The 20,324-nt window shown below is 36.7% G+C and overlaps 1 protein-coding gene across 11 annotated transcripts in view; it reads left to right on the plus strand.

The window, feature by feature from the left end:
* The window catches only part of ZNF568 (zinc finger protein 568), a 136,312-nt gene that overhangs the window by 79,948 nt on the left and 36,040 nt on the right, over positions 1–20,324 (plus strand). For 10 of the 11 annotated variants that reach the window (XM_059382877.1, XM_059382883.1, XM_059382884.1 and 7 more), the window contains one exon: positions 9,856–17,491. In XM_059382877.1, the coding sequence (XP_059238860.1) occupies positions 9,856–11,438 (1,583 nt within the window). In that variant the 3' untranslated portion in view covers positions 11,439–17,491. Of the gene's footprint in view, positions 1–9,855; positions 17,492–20,324 lie in introns of those variants that run through there. The other variant, XM_059382887.1, reaches the window with a different exon arrangement.

The following is a 20,324-nucleotide window of genomic DNA, read 5'->3' on the forward strand; positions in this document are numbered from 1 at the left end:
CCCCCTTCTTCCAAACCCCCTCCCACCAGCAACCCTCAGTTTGTTTTGTGAGATTAAGAGCCACTTATGGTTTGTCTCCCTCCCAATCCCATCTTGTTTCATTTATTCTTCTCCTACCCACTTAAGCCCCCATGTTGCATCACCACTTCCTCATATCAGGGAGATCATATGATCGTTGTCTGTTCCTTTAGGAAATGTCTTTTATATTACTTCTTTTTTCGGCCCTCAGGACATTATCCAGAGTCATTATAAATTACATATAGATCCTTTATCCTTTTTGTACCTTCATGACATAGGTGTGTTCATGTCTTTTTAAATCAGTATTTAACTACAGAAACATTTAATGTCTCTAATGTTGTGAAACGCTTCACATCTTTGCCTTTAATGATGAGGGTTTTTACCTTTTCTAGCTCTGTTGTTATTTTGGAGCTCAGTTTCTAACAAATGGCCCCCAACACTGGGGCACCTGGGTGGCTCAGTGGGTTAAGCCTCTGCCTTTGGCTCAGGTCATGACCTCAGGGTCCTGAGATTGAGCCCCCCATTGGGCTCTCTGTTCAGCAGGGAGTCTGCTTCCCCCTCTCTCTATCTGCCTGGCTCTCTGCCTACTTATGATCTCTGTCTGTCAAATAAATAAATAAAATCTTTTTTTACAAAAATGGTCCCCAACACTTCTAGCCATTATAGATCTGCCTTCGTCTTTGAGCTAACTTTCTAGTTTATATCTACCAGAGTGATTTGGAGTCTTAAAATCTACTGATTATATATATTTTCATACTTGATTTCTGAGGTTTAATCTACCAAAGAAAGACTATCTTATTCTTCATGTAATGATTCATAAATTGGTTGGTGTAGAGCTATATTTGGAGAAATTTTTCTTACTGCTTTTGTTGTTTTAAAATATTTATTCGGGGGGCGCCTGGGTAGCTCAGTGGGTTAAAGCCTCTGCCTTCGGCTCAGGTCATGATCCCAGGATCCTGGGATCAAGCCCCGCATCGGGCTGTCTGCTCAGCAGGGAGCCTGCTTTCTCCTTTCTCTCTCTGCCTGCCTCTCTGCCTACTTGTGATTTCTGTCTGTCAAATAAAAAAATAAAAATCTTTTAAAATAAATAAATAAAATATTTATTTGGAGTTCCTGGGTAGCTCAGTTTGTTGAGTGTCCCACTCTTGATTTCAGGTCAGGTCATGAGATTGAGCCCTGCCTGGGACTCACGCTCAGCAGGGAGTCTACTTGTGATTCCATCTCCCTCTGCCCCTCCTCCTGCTTCTGTGCTCACTCACTCTCTCAAATAAATTAAATAAATCTTTAAAACAGTGGCACCTAGGTGGCTCAGTCATTAAGCATCTGCCTTCGACTCAGGTTATGATCCCAGGGTCCTGGGATCGAGCCGCACATTGGGCTCCCTGCTCAGTGGGAAGCCTACTTTTCCCTCTCCCACTCCCTCTGCTTATATTCCGTCTCTCACTGTCTCTCGGTGTCAAATAAATAAATAAAATCTTAAATAATAAGTAAATCTTTAAAATATAAATAAATAAATAAAATATTTATTTGAAGACCTTCCAAGTAAATGTAGAGGATTTCAGGTCAGAATAAAAAGACAGGGCAGAGCCACATAAGATATTGTTGAAATCTTAAATTGCACGTGAAGCATTTATTTAGCAAATGAGGGACTCAGGCAGAAAATACCTTAAAAGTTTTAAGAGAATGGCTATAGAAGGAGGAATCAGATTGAGGAAGTTTATGAAAAAAATGTTTAAGCAACCTTGACATTAAAGCTGTTTTCTTGTAAGATTTGTAGATTCTTAGACTTATTTTTAAAAATGAGAAGAATGAGGGTACCTGGGTGGCTTAGTTGGTTAAGTGTCCAACTTTTTTTTTTTTTAAGATTTTATTTATTTATTTATTTGACAGAGAGAAATCACAAGTTGGCAGAGAGGCAGGCAGAGAGAGAAGGGGAAGCAGGCTCCCCACTGAGCCGAAGGCAGAGGCTTAACCCACTGAGCCACCCAAGTGCCCCAAGGGTCCAACTCTTGATTCCACCTCAGGTCATGATCTCAGGGTCCTAAGATAGAGCGCCACATTGAGCCCCTTGATGGGCTTATGCTGGGCGTAGAACCATAGATTCGCTCCCTTTCCCTCACCCCCACTCACACACACACACACACTCTAAAAAAAAAAAATAAAAAAAATAAAAATGAGAAAACCATAACATTAAAATAAAAGCAAAACATAAAAGTTTAGAGAGTAAAATTAGCATGACATGTTCATGGGGTAAAATTTGAAGCATAGCCTGAATTGGAAAAGGGGAGACCTTAAGGAATTAGTGAAATGGAGGCTGGATTATCTAGTGTAGAGAGCCAGAGAAGTCTGAACTTTGCCAACCTTCATGCCCTCTTTTGTATTTTTAAATTTTGTTGGTAATTAGTTCAATTTTTTCCCTTTTTTATTTTTTAAAAAGATTTTTTCCCTTTTTTAATCACTGAACTATAGCTGTAATTTTACCTTATATATGGTGACAGATTACAACAGTAGTTCATAGGCCAGGACGTGGAAGATAACTGAATATAAAGATTAAAAAATATCTAATTATCTGAATTCTAAGTTTCCCACAGTTGAATCTAGAGAATCCATTATAGAGCTAATAACATAGAAAAGAATATTATTTTGGGTAACAGTATGTCCTCCACGAAGAAAGAATAAAAGCAAAACACAGCAGGATTTGCTGGTAAGGACAGTTTCAGCATCGAGAAATGAACACAGGATAAAATGATAGTACCTGCTGTTAGCACAATGCAGCGCATCAGATATTGAACAAAGATGACTTGCCTGTGATCTTTTCATTGGATATTTACTTATATGCCTTGTTCTTTAAACATATATGAGAATGACTTGCAATTAAATTGAAAGTTGAAGCTGTCTCCATCATTATTACCAGTTTGGGGCTGGATTCAGTTTGGATAGCCTAAGCTTCAAGTGTTTTTATATAGAAATAAAAGAATTAAAACTTTACGAAAATTGGTATACTTGTCATCAGCAGATTAGATAAGTGCTAAATTTCCTAGGATCATATGGCAGTTAATCTACGCAAAAGTAATGAGAACTTGGGTTATAATTTGCTTCTATGTTACCGTTATTATTTTCTTTTTGTATTATTTCTTTCCTTTTTAATATATATTTTTAATTTTTCTCAAAGTAATACATGTACTTCTTTTTTTAAGATTTTATTTATTCGACAGACAGAGATCACAAGTAGGCAGAGAGGCAGTCAGAGAGAGGAGGAAGCAGGCTCCCTGCTGAGCAGAGAGCCCGATGCGGGGCTTGATCCCAGGATCCTGGGATCATGACCTGAACTGAAGGCAGAGGCTTTAACCCACTGAGCCACTCAGGCACCCCAATACATGTACTTCTTAAAAACAGAAATACAAGGCTTATGATAGTCCCTTCATCTGACCTCATGTTTCACCTCATTTAGGCAATTTTTTTTTTTTAATAAATGTGTTGGTGGAATAATGCTGTGATTTTTTTTTTTAAGATTTTATTTATTTGACAGAGTGAGAGAGATCATCAGTAGGCAGACAGGCAGGCGGGGGTGTGGGGAGCAGGCTCCCCGTCAAGCAGAGAACCTGTTGCGGGGCTCGATCCCAGGACCCCAAGATCATGACCTGAGCCAAAGGCAGAGGCTTAACTCACTGAGCCACCCAGGCGCCCCCATTTAGGCCATTATTTTCATTTCAACTTACTTAGCTATTTCTTTTAGTATTGATCTTTGTTTCTAAATACGTACTTTAAGAATTTTATTGTAGTCATTTTCAGACATTCAAAAATAGAGTATAAGGAATCCTCATGGTATTCATTACTTAGCTTCAGCAGTGATCAACATTTTGCCAGACTGGTTTATCTGTCTTCCCCAGTTTTGTTTTAGTTTTGTTTGCTGAACTATTTTACATTTCACCTTTAAATACCATTGTATGTATCTCTGACAGGTGAAATTATTTAAATATTTACAATATTATTATCACACCTAATAACATTAATAATAGTTTCTTATATCATCTGATATTTAGTCTCTGTTCCTAGTTCCTCAGCTGTCTCAGTAATTTATTTTTATAGTTGGATTATTTGATTCAGGATCTAAATAAAGATTAGCGCATTGCATTTGGTTGATACATCTCTTAGGTCTTTTCTAATTCATAAGTGTTTCTCCTCCCCCTTCCTCCCAACCCTTTTTTCCCCACATATTTTATTTGTGTAGAATCCAGGTCATTTGTCTTTTAGAACAAGGGTCAGCAATTTTTCTCTTTAGAAGGCCAAATAATAAATAGGCTTGAGGGCCAGATAAGGTCTCAGTCTCATGTTCTCTTTCTCAACAACCCTTTAAGAATGTAAAAAACATGGGGTGCTGGATCGAGACCCAGCTGGGGCTCCACACTAAGCATGGAGTCTGCTTGAGATTCTCTCCTCTCCCTCTGCCCCTCCCCTTGCTCTCACTCTGTTTCTCTCTCAAAGTAAATAAATAAAATCTTTTTTAAAATTGATGAATAGATGGGGCGCCTGGGTGGCTCAGTGGGTTAAAGCCTCTGCCTTCAGCTCAGGTCATGATCTCAGAGTCCTGGGATCAAGCTCCACATCAGGCTCTCTGCTCAGTAGGGAGCCTGCTTCCTCCTCTCTCTCTGCCTGCCTCTCTGCCTAGTTGTGGTCTCTTTCAAATAAATAAATAAAATATTTTTAAAAAATTGATGAGTAGATTCATGTATTATGAATCAGAATCCATCTGTTTTAAAGATTCTTATTAACTTTTCATTTAAGGCTTTTAGCAGCCATTGGTAATCTTTGGCTAGATCCAATATTTTATTAGAGGTTCCTTCTGCTTTTATTAGCTGAAATTCTCCCATAAAAAAGAACTCAACGGGTGCCTGACTGGCTCCATCAGTGGAGTGTGCAACTCTTGATTTGGGGGTTGTGAGTTCAAGTCCCACACTGGATGTAGAGATTACATAAACAAACAAACAAAAACAACAACAACAACAAAAACTTAAAAAAAAAAAAAAAAGACCGGGACACCTGGGTGGCTCAGTTGGGCAGCTGCCTTCGGCTCAGGTCATGATCCCAGCATCCTGGGACTGAGTCCCACATCCGGCTCCTTGCTCAGCAGGAAGCCTGCTTCTCCCTCTGCCTCTGCCTGCCACTCTGTCTGCCTCTGCTCACTCTCTCTGACCAAAAAAAAAAAAAAGACCTTTGTCAGTAACTGTTTGATTACTCTGAAATATAGTTTTTGCAGGGCAAGAAAGAAAAATACTTGACTCCTTTCCTTCAAAAACATTTTTTTTCAAGTAGTCTCCATTCCCAGCATGGAGCCCAACATGAGGCTTAAACTCACAATCCTGAGATCAAAACCTGAGCTGAGACCAAGAGTCAGACACTTAACTGACTGAGCCACCCAGGCACCCCCCTTCAAAACCTTTGAGAATGATTGGTGTCCTAGCATTCTCCAGTTTGCCAAGTTAAATCATTATAAATTTATATAATGAGCATCAAAATAAATATTATTCAGCACATATAAATGATATATATGGAAAACATTTAAAAATATGCTTATGTATTTATAAAATATATAAATTATGTTTTAGATATATTTTATATGTGTTATTTATTAATAAGTCTATATTATTAACAATACAGTATTTATTTTAATGTTCAAATTGTCATATCATTAACCAGAGGATTCTTTAGCTAATTTTATAAATTTCCTGCTCCAGACATAAAATAGCTATTTCTCTAGAAACTCCTGCTTCCTTTAGTGGGAAATTATTTGGAGACCACAATCTGGACACAATAGTTACTCATTAGTACTAGGTTGTCATTGCTTATAGAGCTTGTAAGTGGACAAAGCTAGGAGAATACACTTTTTAGAAAGAAAAATATGTAGTTATATTGATATGTCCAATTCAAATTAAAGAGTGTAGGGGTTGTTACTTACCTTTTTTGTTTTGTTTTTATATCATTTATACTGAAAATCCTGGCTCCTTACTGCATTAAAATATTTATTTGCTTAGTACATATATATTTCTCAACCTTGGCATTGCTGACATTTTGGTTCAGATAATTCTTTCCTGTAGGGCACTATCCTGTGCATTGTAGGATCTTTATATAAGGTGTAGAATGTTTAGCAGCCTCTATGGCTTCTATTTTATTTGGTGCTGGGAGCACCAATCCCCTTTCTCCCCACTTCATTGAGTTGTAACAGCCAAAAATGTCTCCAGATCTTTCAGACATTGCCAAATATCCCTTGTGGGCCCAAACTGATGTTTCTCTCTCTCTCTCTCAATATATATATATATATATATATATATATATATATATATATATATTCAGTTAGTTAGCTAGTTAGTTCCAAATTAGCAATAATACCAATTTTACTAATAATGAGAAAGACTACTGGAGTGCCTGAGTGGCACAGTCAGTTAAGAAGCCCACTCTTGGGGCGCCTGGGTGGCTCAGTGGGTTAAGCCGCTGCCTTGGGCTCAGGTCATGATCTCAGGGTCCTGGGATCGAGTCCTGCATCGGGCTCTCTGCTCAGCAGGGAGCCTGCTTCCTCCTCTCTCTCTCTGCCTGCCTCTCTGCCTACTTGTGATCTCTGTCAAATAAATAAATAAAATCTTTAAAAAAAAAAAAAAAAAGAAGAAGAAGAAGAAGCCCACTCTTGGTTTCAGCTCAGTTGTTGATCTCAGGGTTGTGAGATGGAGCCCCGTGTGGGCTCTGTTCTCAGTGTAGAGTCTGGCTTGAGATTCTCTCTTCTTCTCCCTTTGCCCCTCCCCTGCGCACATGAGCACTCTTCTCTCTCTCTAAAATAAATATATAAATCGGGGGTCGGGTGGGGGGAAGACTGCTAGATGTAATTTAAGGTGTCTTTGGTTGTATTTTTTTCTCCTTTAGGATATAGTCAAATTACTGTGTTTGAAGTCACTTGAATGATTATGGTCCTAACTTCATATGTAGATTTACCAATTTCTATTTGTTTTCAATTTTTAAGAGTTATTTTGGGGTTTTTTTCCCTCTTTTTTTGATTTAACTTTTTTTGCTATGTAAAACACTTAAATGATTCCAGTATAAAACAAGTCAAAGATGTCATGCTTCCACTCAGGATATATAAGTGGAAAAAATCAATGTGTAGAGCAGCATTTAGGATATGCTTCCTTTTTTATAATGAGTGGGAGAGGCATATGTGTATGGATGTATATATGCATATATATATATATATATATATATATATATACACACACACATATACATATATATTTAATATATGTACTTTAAAAGAGTATGAGACTAACCCCAAAATTAATAAAAATGCTTACGTGTCAGGCAGTGGAAGAGGAATCATTGTTTCAGGGATAGGATGGAAGCTATTCTCTGAATATGCTGCTGATTGGCAATTCCTAATTATCATCAACTTGATATTAATGAAAGATGAGGTTTAGTACTCCTACACCACCACTTTCCCTTTCCTTTTTCTCGGATATAGATGTATCACAATTTGTGGCCAAATTGGCTTTCACTGTTTACTTTGTTCTTTTGATTGACATACTGTTATACTGAGCCAAGAAATGACTATTAATTACATATCCTTATATAGATTTTTGTCATTCCTGGAGTTACTACTTGCCTAATTTTTCTGTTTGCTTTGTTTTCTATATGTGTTTAATTTTAATGAGACTCAAGTCTTTGTTTAAATAGGGAATTCATCAGTGTTACTAGTTTTCCTCATTTTGATGAATGAAAGGATAAAAAAGAAATTCTAAAAATCTAACAAATTTTTGATGCTCTTTTAGTAGAACCTAGGAGTTTTTTTGTGGAGCTGCAAATGCCAGTTCTAGAGTTCCAGCTTTGTGGGTCTTTTGTTTTTAATCTTCTCATCTCCTATCTGGAGGTAAATGCCAACATTCATGAGGGGCAAGCAGTAGAAAGCTTACCACTCAATATGACGAGTTTACGTAATCCCTAGTGCTTTTTTTTTTTTTTTTAAGATTTTATTTATTTATTTGACAAAGAGATCACAAGTAGGCAGAGCAGCAGGCAGAGGGGGAAGCAGGCTCCCCGCTGAGCAGGGATCCTGGTGTGGGGCTCCATCCCAGGACCCTGAGATCATGACCTAGGCTGAAGACAGAGGCTTAACCCACTAAGCCACCCACCCAGGTGCCCCCGTAATTCCTAGTTTTTTAGTATGAGCCTCCCTTTACATCTGCTAAATTTAGAGCATGTATAGTTCATTTTCTCCAAAGAGGTAAGCCTTCCTTTTCCTGCTCAGATGGTGGATACATGGCCACTTCCTGTGTGGGTTGTGTGTGGAGGGTGGGGAGGTAATGGTGAAGATGCAATTACAAAGAGCTTATTAGCAGCTAATTTAAGAAGGAAGGGATTTACATAAAGGTATTAAATGTCCTAGAAAACCTTTGAGAGGACTGACTAAGCTTTTAGGAATGAGTTACAGCATTATATCAGAGAGTAGGCTGCTAAGTTTCTTTTCCCCCATGATCAAGAAATTACTTCTGATGGGGCACCTGGCTGGCTCAATTGATGGAGCATGCAACTTTTGATCTCTGGGTTCAAGCTCCACATTGGGAATAGAGCTTACTTTAAAAAAAGAAAAAAAAAAAAAAGAGGGGGCCCCTGGGTGGCTCAGTCAGTTATGCATCTGCCTTAGGCTCAGGTCATGATCCCAGGTCTTGGAATCAAGCCCCACATCAGGCTCCCTGCTCATTGGGGAGTCTGCTTTTCTCTCTGCCTGCCCTCCCGGCCAACCTGCTCGTGTTCTCTTTCTCTCAAATAAATAAAATCTTTAAGGAAAAAAAAAATGGTTTCTGATTGAACCAGGGAAATGCTTCTATAACCATGAGCTTCAGAACCCTACCACTTCTCCTATAATATTTAGGTAAAATGCTTATTTTATTTCTACTTTTAATTCATTTCTGAATTAAAAAATTGTATGATGATAATCTAAATCACATCCAGAACCCTACATGCAAGTATGTCTAGGAAATACAGTTATAATTCACCCTTTGCAGGTTGGAAAAACATAGAATGAGGTTGGAAAGATGTTACTTAGGCAAGTCTGAAATATTTGCCTAGAAAGTATAAGTGTTCCCTATTCAGACCTTAAATTAATCCTCTTCAGACATCTTCCCTGTACCTTTTGAGTACCTGAAACCTCTATTTTGTTAGCTTTTCTTTTGTTTTGTGGCTAAATCACTTTGTTGCTTGAGATTTTCACTTTTATGTACTTTAACTTCTTTTATGTACTTTAACTTAGCTCTTCCATTAGTTAATAGTTCCCTTTATCCCTTTCATCTCTGTTCTTTTGTTGAAATTTCTTGTTCACCCTTCTTTACACTCCTCTATTTCCTTTGTTCTTGTGGGTTTGACCTTTTATTTTCTTTACTGTCATTTTAATGGAATTTAAGGGAAGAGGAGAAATAAACATACACATTCAATCTACTGTGTTTAACCACAGTGTTAATTTTATCCTCTGATCATTTGGACTCCCTATCCATTTATATGGTCACCCTTTTCATCTCAATTATTCTGTTCATGTTACTGATTTCTGCATTGTATAAGCATACTTTTAAAAGCAGTCAAAGCTATTTAGGCCTATCAATGTCAGTTTTCTCTCCAAAATATTTTCTATAGCAGTTAACCTCTTAAAACTTAGAAACTAGGGTAATTTGCACTTTGGATTTCTTTCATATTGGGAAACTAGAATCAGCATAAAAGATCACTCTATAAGAGCAAATTTCTGAAATATAATTAATAGTGTAGTAGCAGAAAAATTCAAAAGTAATAATTTTTGGTCCTCCATTTTAGAAGTTTGGGAAGTTGATGAACAGAGCAAGAAGCAACAGGAAACACTTGTGAGGAAAGTCACATCCATCTCCAAGAAAACTCTGATTAAGGAAAATGTCATTGAATGTAAAAGAGTTACAAAAATATTTCCTTTGAGCTCAGATATTCTTACTTCAAGACAAAACTTCTTTGACTGTGACTCACTTGATAAGGGTTTGGAACATAATTTAGATTTACTTAGTTATGAGAATAATTGTGTAAGAGAGAAAAACTATGACTATAATAAGTATGGGAAGCCTTTTTACCACTGCTCATCCCATGCTCTAACCCCCTTTAAGTGTAATCAGTGTGGACAAGATTTCAGTCATAAATTTGACCTCATCAGACATGAAAGAATTCATGCTGGAGAGAAACCCTATGAGTGTAAGGAATGTGGAAAAGCCTTCAGCAGGAAGGAAAATCTTATTACACATCAAAAAATTCATACTGGGGAAAAACCGTATAAATGTAATGAATGTGGAAAAGCTTTCATTCAGATGTCAAACCTTATTAGACACCAGAGAATTCATACGGGGGAGAAACCTTATGCATGTAAGGACTGTTGGAAAGCCTTCAGTCAAAAATCAAATCTTATTGAACATGAGAGAATTCATACTGGAGAAAAACCCTATGAATGTAAAGAATGTGGAAAATCCTTCAGCCAGAAGCAAAACCTTATTGAGCATGAGAAAATTCATACTGGGGAGAAACCTTATGCATGTAACGAATGTGGTAGAGCCTTTTCTCGAATGTCATCTGTTACTCTACACATGAGAAGTCACACAGGGGAGAAGCCCTATAAATGTAATAAATGTGGAAAAGCCTTCTCTCAATGCTCAGTATTTATTATACATATGAGAAGTCATACAGGTGAGAAACCCTATGTGTGTAGTGAATGTGGGAAAGCATTCTCTCAAAGTTCATCCCTTACTGTACATATGAGAAATCATACAGCTGAGAAACCCTATGAATGTAACGAGTGTGGAAAAGCCTTCAGCAGAAAAGAAAATCTCATTACACATCAGAAAATTCATACTGGAGAGAAACCATATGAATGTAATGAGTGTGGGAAAGCTTTTATTCAGATGTCAAACCTCATTAGACACCAGAGAATTCATACTGGTGAGAAACCTTATGCATGTACAGTATGTGGGAAAGCCTTTAGTCAGAAATCAAATCTCACCGAACATGAGAAAATTCATACTGGAGAAAAACCCTATAATTGTAATCAATGTGGAAAAGCTTTCAGTCAGAGACAAAATCTCCTTGAGCATGAAAAAATTCATACTGGAGAGAAACCGTTTAAATGTAATGAATGTGGTAAAGCCTTTTCTCGAATCTCATCTCTTACTCTTCATGTGAGAAGTCATACAGGGGAGAAACCATACGAATGTAATAAATGTGGAAAAGCCTTCTCTCAATGCTCATTACTTATTATACATATGAGAAGTCATACCGGTGAGAAACCTTTTGAATGTAATGAATGTGGGAAAGCATTCTCTCAAAGAGCATCCCTTTCTATACATAAGAGAGGGCATACAGGTGAGAAACGCCAAGTGTACTAAATGAGGGAAAGGTCTTTTCTTAAATTCAACCCATGCTTTGCTCTTGAAACTTACTGGCATAAACTCAAAAAAATGAACAAGATCTTTATGGAAAAATTGTAAAGCTTTATTGAAGGGCATAAGACTTGAATAAATTGAGAGAAATACCATATATACAGATGGAAAAACCCCCAATATCATAAAAATATCAGTTCTCCCAGAATTAATTTATAGACCTTATATACTTCCAAACATCTAACACGAATTTTCTAGGATCTTTGCAAAATAATTCTAAAATTCATGTGAAATGGAAGTCCCTGGATTGCCAAGACAATTTTGAAAAGGAGGAGACAGGACACATCTTCTACCATATACTACACAAAAGTTGTGGTTGTTAAATAGTGTCTTATATTAGAGCATAAATAGGTAAATAAACAGATTTTACAGAATAGAATGCCTAGAAATAAACCAGTGAATATACATGAGTTTGGTGTATTAGTAGACATGATATCATGAATCAGTAGAGAAATGAAACAGCCAATAAAATTTGTTAAAGTATTTGGTTCTCCATATTAGGGAGAAAATAACTACATGCAACCTTCCAATGTATAAAGAAACAGAATTCCAAAGGATTTAAACACTGGAACTGAAAGGCAAACTGAAGTTCTTGGAAGGAAATACAGGATGTTGTCTATGATTTTTGAGGCAGGGATACATTTTTTAAAAGATGAAAAGACTCTGCAGTTCCATTTCTGTATGTTCATTCTAAAGAAAAAACACCCATAAGAAATATATATATAAATTGAAAACAAGCTAAATACTGATGGGGTAATGGATAAAGTGTGATACAGTCAAGTGATGGAATAGTATACAGCCGTTAAAAGTAATAGACTAGATCTGTATTTTGTAACATAGATAGTTATGTAAAACAGTGTAGAGTGAAAAAAAAAAAATCCCCAAATGAAACATTATATAATGACATTCATGTAAACTGGAGTTAAATCATGAACAGTTTTTAGTATTGAAATATGTTTTTAGTATTGAAATATGTATGTATTTAAAATAGACTAGAAGGGTACATACCAAATTATTGTTAGTATTGTCTCTGGCAAGAGATTAGGTTTCAAAGTGTTGATCAAAAGGGGCTTTAGCTTTATTTGTAATTTTTATGCCTTAAAAAAGAAGATTGATAGCATATAAAATCTTAATGATAACAGTGGCAATATGGATGTCTTGTCTTAATGGAATTTTTTATAGTTATTTCTTAGAATTTATGGGCTACGGGAAGCCTGTGCCCATAGGAAAAAAAAACATTATGATGGATCCCTATGCCCTATCAGATGCTGAACTATTTTATCAAAAATATTTCCAGAAAAGTAGTAATTGGAAGTAATAGTCCTATTTACTACATATAATATGAAATTACCATACTTTATCAATCTTTTGATGCTTTTATTCACATTTTAACATTTCTAAAATTGTCTTTCAATCAATTATGTCTTAGATTTAAGTAAATATGTACTTACTAAGAATTTGAAAATCATATGGCAGTGTGATACATCAAGTGTGATTTTATTTACCATTTTAGGGCATCATTGTCTACTAATGATCCCTTCTCTCAGTATGTCTCACGTTACTTGGCAATAGATTTATTGTATTTGTAGTGATTTAATTAGTAATATATTTGAAGTCATTGTGGAGACAGTAAGATTGTCCTGAGAAATTGACTATGTGACATCAGTTGTCTTGCCCTGTAAGTTTCCATACAACCCGGATAAACATTAATATCATTGTTAATTATTGCAACATTTTGAAATGAGAAAACCTTTTATTTTCGTGAGATGGCCATAAGCAGTTTTGTAACATAGCTTCACTTTAAACCTACAGATCATTTTATTCCTTTCTCAACCCCTAATTTACATGACCTATCTCATTTTGGGTGGTAGTGGTCTCGGACCCTGAGCAGTGATAACAGAATTCCTCTAAAAAGATCTCATTCTCTATAACAATATAAGAACCAACTCTTACTTAAGGTAATGCTTTATTAAAACATCTCTACAATATTACTTGATATACAGAAAACCATTAGTGCCTTTATAAAAAGGAGATTAGAATTGGGGCTGTTGATCAAAAGGGAACTTTAGCAATGAATGTTTAAATGTTAAGTAAGTTTGTTTGAAGGTGATTCTGCAAAACAAAACCTCAAACTACAGTTGTGATATATAAGCATGACTGTTTCAATTTTTACTTTTATTAGCTTTTTTTAAAAGCTTGACAGTGATTTATTATAGTTACAAATTGCAGGTAGTGATTTTCATGTAAATAACAGTTTACCAAAACTTAAGTATCTAAATGAGTATTGTCATTTCATAGTCTCTTCTTTAACAGGTTTTATGCTAAGTCCAATTTTGCCAGCACAACTAATTTTTGTGGACTTTTTAAAAAATAATTTTCAAACTTTGTGTGTTATCTGCGTAACAAGACCTGTGTTTGATGAGGACATGCAGAAATTGAAAATCTTGTGCATTTTTGGTAGAAATGTAAAATTGTATGGCTTCTGAGGAAAACAGTTGGGCAGTTTCTCAAAAAGTTAAACTTATAATTACCATATGATTCTGCATTTCAGTATCTAAGAAGACATCCAGGAGAACTGAAAGCAATTTCAATTGCTCTCTCTCAAATTGGTCCTTGTACACCAATGTTCATAGCAACATACTAATATAGCCAAAAAATGGAAAAACTCTATCTGTCCAGCAGTGGATGAATGGATAAACAAAATGTGAGATAGACATATAATGGAATATTATTCAGCCACACAAAAGAAAGAAATTCTGACCCATACCACAATGTAAATTTACACCTTGGAATCATTATGCTAAGTGAATTAAGCCAAACTTTTATGTTCTTTTATGAGCAAAAATTGTATGATTCCACTTATATGAGGTAACTAGTTCATAGAGAAAGTAGAATAAACAGATTACTGAGGTGGGGAGGTAGAAATGGAGAGTTATTATTTAATGGGGACATTGGTTCTGTTGCATATGAGAAAATAGTGATGATGATTATAAAACATTATGAATGTATTTAATGCCACTTAATAGTACACATAAAAATTGTTAAAATATTGTCTTATGTTATTTATATTTTAACACACATGCACATACACAAGCTCAAAAATACCCTATTTTGTAATGCCAACATTTGAGTTATTTAAGTCATTCTCTGTTGATAACTTTTTCTCTTGATTCTTTCTCACCTTTCCTATATTTTTGCTTATGTAGTAGTTTTGATTGTATACTGAACATTGTAAATGATGTGTTGTAGAGATTCCCAATTTTTTTCAAAGATTTTATTTATTCATTTGAGAGAGAGCGACAGAGATTAGCACACAAGGAGGGGAAGAAGCAGAGGGAGAGGGAGAAGCAGGCTCCCCGCTGAACCAGCCAAGAGCCTGATATGGGACTTGTTCCCAGGACATGGAGATCACGACCTGAGCTGAAGGCAGATGGCTAACCATCTGAGTCACCCAGGCACCCGAGATTCTCAATTTTGTTACAATTTTCTGGAGAATGTTGACTTTTGTCCTGAAAACAGTTACCTTGGCTAGATTTAAAATCCTGTTTTTCTCCCCTCAGAAAAGCAGTAGCCGAAATATCTGCTATTCTTAGTCTTCTGTTGATTCCTATAGACTATGGAGTTTACATAAATTTGTGAGGTTCAGGCATCCGTCAAAGATTTGGGCCAAATTTTTATGTTGATATTGAATTTCCTCTCTGTAGCTCCCTCCTTTCTGGGATTTAACTATTTTTGAACTACTTTAGCAGCCTCAAACTTCGTTGTCCAACTTCTCAGGCCGTTTAGACTGTGGCTTTCTACTTGAATTCAGCTACCCTATTCCACAGAGGCTTGGAAGTACCACTATGTGATAATCTGTATAAATATTAATGTCTCATAGTATACTTTTTTCCAAAGGTCAACTCCCCTTCATTTTTTTGCCTGCTTTTAGTTGTTCCCCAATGCCTTCACATTGTACTCGTGTGTGTGTGTGTGTGTGTGTGTGTGTGTGTAAAATCTGTGTAGTCTAGAGTTTATTATCTTTTATGGTAGTCTGAAATAATGTAGTTTGCCACTAGCAAAAGTAGAACTAGAAGATGACATTTGAGCAAAGGAAGTGAGGGAATGAGTGATGGAGGATAAAGAACACTTAACTATAGAGAACAAACTTCAAAGACCCTGCAATGGTCCAGGCAACTGGGTGACTCAGTTAAGTGTATGCCTTCAACTCAGGTCACAATCCAGAGTCCTGGGATCAAGCCCCGTATTGGTCCCCCTGCTCAGTAGGGAATCTGCTTCTCCCTCTCGCTCGCTCGCTCGCTCTTTCAAGTAAATAAATACAATCTTAAAAACAACAACAACAAAGACCTTGCAATGCGGGCATGCTTGACATATTCAAAGAATTGTAAGGATGGGGCGCCTGGGTGGCTCAGTGGATTAAAGCCTCTGCCTTCGGCTCAGGTCATGATCCCAGGGTCCTGGGATTGAGCCCCGCATCTGGCTCTCTGCTCAGCAGGGAGCCTGCTTCCTCCTCTCTCTCTCTCTGCCTGCCTCTCTGCCTGCTTGTGATCTCTGTCAGATAAATAAATAAAATCTTAAAAAAAAAAAAAAGAATCGTAAGGAGTAGGACACTATGGTCAAAGTAAAAGAAGATAGTAGTAAGTGATGAAGTTTATTAAGATGTTGGGGATCAGATTAAGTAGTACCTTGAAGAGGAGTCTAGGAGGGAAAATAGGTTTTGTAAAAAATGGAAAACCATTGGAAGGCTTTGAGCAAAGAATTGACACAATATGACTTTTATGTTTTAAAGGAATTGCCTTATAAGACCTAATGATAATAGAGGGTAGAGGAGGAAGTATGGAACCAGAGGTAGAAATCAAGAGGCTTGAGGTAATAGTCACTTAAATCTGGGTGATGATGGTTGATGTATTGAGAAATAGAAATTTCTTGAGATATTTTCAAGGTAGAGCTTTAAAGACTTGGCCATTAGGTTTGGTGTGGTCCATTAGAGGAAGAGAAGAATCAAAACCATTGCGAAGATTTTTGGCCTGATCAACTTGAAGGAAGCAGTGTCCATCTGTTGAGATGGAAGAGCTGCAGGGTAAGCTGTTTGTAGAGTCTAGATGGATAGAAAGACATGCCTAGATTTCCAAGCACAGGAATATCCTAGACAGAAGGATCTAGAATCCAGGGGAGAAGTATGACTAGTGGTATACTTTCATGAGTTGCAGAATATTCATTGTAATTAAAGTCAATGGACTGGATGAGAAAAGATCTAGCGACTGACTGGTGGGGGGAACTCCAGCATTTAGACGTCAGAGAAATAAAGAGGAAGTAGCATAGGAGGCAAGAAATTGAGAGCCAGGGAATTAGGACAAAAACCCAAAGAGGGTAACGTACTGGAAGAAAAGTGAAGGAAGTGTTTTAAAAAGGAGAAAATAATGAACTTTATCAAATTTTGTTAGTTGGTCAAGTGAAGATAAGTCTGAAAAACTGTTGAGTTATTTACCAATGTTAAAGTCACTGGTGACCTAGTAAAATTCTGAGAGTAAAGAGGTAAAATGACTATAGTGATGGGAGACTTTACAATCTCTCTAATTGCCTGATTAAGCAGACAAATGTTATTAGGCTTATAGATAATTTGAACAGCACAATTAACAAATTTGATCTATTGGGACATACCTAGAACATGTAACTGGCAACTTCAAAATACACATTCCTTCCAAGCAAATATGAAGCATTTATGGAAGTTGATCAATTTCACTCATGTAATTTAAGAAACAAAGGAAAGAAAAAAAGAAAGAAACCAAAAAGAAGAGTCTTAAATACAGAGAACAAACTGGTGGTTGCCAGAAGAAAGATGGGTGGGGAAATGGTGAAATAAATAAAAGGGATTAAGGCTCTACTTATCATGGTGAGTACTAAGTAATGTATAGAATTGTTGAATCTTATTGTACACCTGAAACGTAACACTGTATGTTATTTATACTTCAATAAAAAAAATTATCAACCAAATATCAGTAAATGGTATCTCAGACTGCATTCATCACATTGCAGTTAGACCAGCCATCTGTTAGAAAAAACTTACGACCTCTCAGTGTATCAGAAAACAAGTTATCAAAGACTCCTGGGGTCATTCAAAAAGACATAGGAGTCAATTGAAAGGACTTTTACTGGCCAAAGATAATTATAACAAGGAAACGACTAATGACTACAGAGGATTAAAATACAGCAATTTGTAAAATCCATAAGATCAAATGCTGGAAGAAAGCAAGAAATCAAAACTCACTTTTTGTCAATGATAGTGGTACCAACTCCTTATATTGAAAACACGATAATTAAAGGGAAAGAAATAATGTGGGGCTCCTGGGTGTCTCAGTGGATTAAAAGTTTGCCTTTGGGGTGCCTGGGTGGCTCAATGGGTTAAAGCCTCTGCCTTTGGCTCAGGTCATTGGGATCAAGCCCTGCAACGGGCTCTCTGCTCAGCAGGGAGCCTGCTTCTTCCTCTCTCTCTCTCTCTCTCTCTGCCTGCCTTTCTGCCTTCTTGCGATCTCTGTCAAATAAATAAATAAAATCTTTTGAAAAAAAATTAAAGTCTGCCTTCAGCTCGGGTCATGACCCCAGGGTCCTAGGATCTATCCCTGCATCAGACTCCCTGCTCAGCACGGAGCCTGCTCCTCCCTGGCCCTTTGCTCCTACTCCTGCTGCAGGCTCTATCTCTCTCTCTCTCCCCCTGGTGTGAGTGTGCTCTCTTTCTCTGTCAAATAAATAGAAAAATATTTTTTAGAAAACAATTAAAAATGTATCCTGCTTTCTCTATGTACTATGAATTCTATTTCATAGTACCAAATAGTCCTAATAGAAGTATCAAATAGCTAAATAATCTATATGGGAAAGTTCTATACAGAAAAATTTAAATTAATAATTGTAAGAAGAAGGTGAGAATTAGAAAAAGCAGTATTTTAAACCACAACAAGATACCCATTCAAGCATTAAGCATCAATGTATGCTAAAACTAAATAAAAGGTGATTGAGAAATGGATATTTTTAGGTTACCAAAATGTCACTCTACATAAAACGCAACTTTGAAGTGGAAAGATCAGTTTCACAACTAGCCAATCTCAGCCTCAAAGTAGAACAATGAAATATTATGTACTAATTGACGTTATATAAAGACAGAGCCAATAATTTTTAAAATCTAATCAAACATTTAATTTCGTTTAACAATATACATAAAATGAGGAGGAAAAAAATAATGCCATGGGACACCTGGGTGGCTATCAGTTAAGCGTCTGCCTGTGGCTGAGGTCATGATTCCAGGATCCTGGGATCAAGTCCTGCATCAGACTCCTTGCTCCACAGGAGGCCTGCTTTTCCCTCTATCTGCCACTTCCTCTTCTTGTGCTCACTTGCTCACTCTCTCTGGCAAATAAATAAGATCTTTAAAAAAAAAAAAAGAGTTAAATAATGCCAAAAAGAAGCAATCAGTTAAGTCCCAAATATATTTTTTTAGTACAACTCCCCCAATTCATTAAGGCAATGACATGAAAAGAGGAATATTGTAGATTAAGAGACTTGGGAGACCACAATCAAATGCAATGCATGAACCCTATTTGAGTACTTTTTTTAATGAAAACAATAGCAAAAAGATATTTGTAAGTATAGTGGTAACTTAGTGGTAACTTACTGCATCTTTCTGAGGACTAATGACGTAGAATACCTTTTCATATATTGTTGGCCATTTAGATATCTTCATTTGTGAAGTGCCTGTTGTAGTCTATTGCCCATATATTTATTGACTTGTCTGTCTTTATTAATCTGTGGATATATGTTCTGGACATATAACCTTTATCAGATGTATGCATTATTTTCTCCCAGTAGCTTGATTTCTTACTTTCTTTTTTTTTTTTTTAAGACTTCCTTTATTTATTTGACAGAGAGAAACCCAGCAAGAGAGGGAACATAAGCAGGCAGAGTGGGAGAGGGAGAAGAAGGCTTCCCACCGAGCAGGGAGCCCAACTCCATGTTGCATGCGGGGGACTCCATCCCAGGACCCTGGGATCATGACCTGAGCCAAAGGCAGACGCTTAATGACTGAGCCACCCAGGCATCCTGATTTTTTACTTTTTTAACGGTGTCTTTTAGTGAGCAGAATTTCTTAGTGACGTCTAATTTATCAATATATTTTATTTTATGGTGAGTGCTTTTTGTGTCCAGTTTTAAATACCTTTGCCTATAGTGGGGCACCTGGGTGGTTCAGTTGGTTAAGCATGTGCCTTCAACCCAGGTCATGATCCTGGAGTCCTGAGATGGAGTCCTGTATCCGGCTCCCTGCTGAGCAGGGAATCTGCTTCTCCCTTCTTTCTGCCCCTCTCTCCACTCATGCTCTCTCTTGCATTCACTCTTTCTCTCAAATAAATAAAATCTTAAAAGAAAAAAGAAAGAAAAGACCATCCTTTAACCATTGAATTTTAGTGGCTTCTTTGTCATTAAACCAGATATCTAAATATGCTGTCTGTTTCTGGACTTTCTATTCTGTTCTGTTGATCTGCTTACCTATTCTTGCACCAAACCAGTTTTATTTACTGTGACTTCAGCACAGTCTTGATATCTGGTAATAGTAACCCGTCAGCTTCTTCATATTTCCTTAGTTTTATAGATCCTCTGCATTTCTGTACTACTTTTGGAATGAGCCTGCCAGTTTCCACAAAAATTGTGCTGCAATTTTTATTGGGAGCACATTGAATTTATAGATGAATTTGAATGAAAATTGGCGTTCTAATAACAATCTTAAAATCAATGAATGTGGGGAATACGGTGAGGGGCTCAGTCGATTGGGCTTTAAACTCTTGA

Source organism: Mustela nigripes, chromosome 17 (assembly GCF_022355385.1).
Source record: "Mustela nigripes isolate SB6536 chromosome 17, MUSNIG.SB6536, whole genome shotgun sequence".
In the NCBI taxonomy this organism is placed as follows: Eukaryota; Metazoa; Chordata; class Mammalia; order Carnivora; family Mustelidae; genus Mustela; species Mustela nigripes.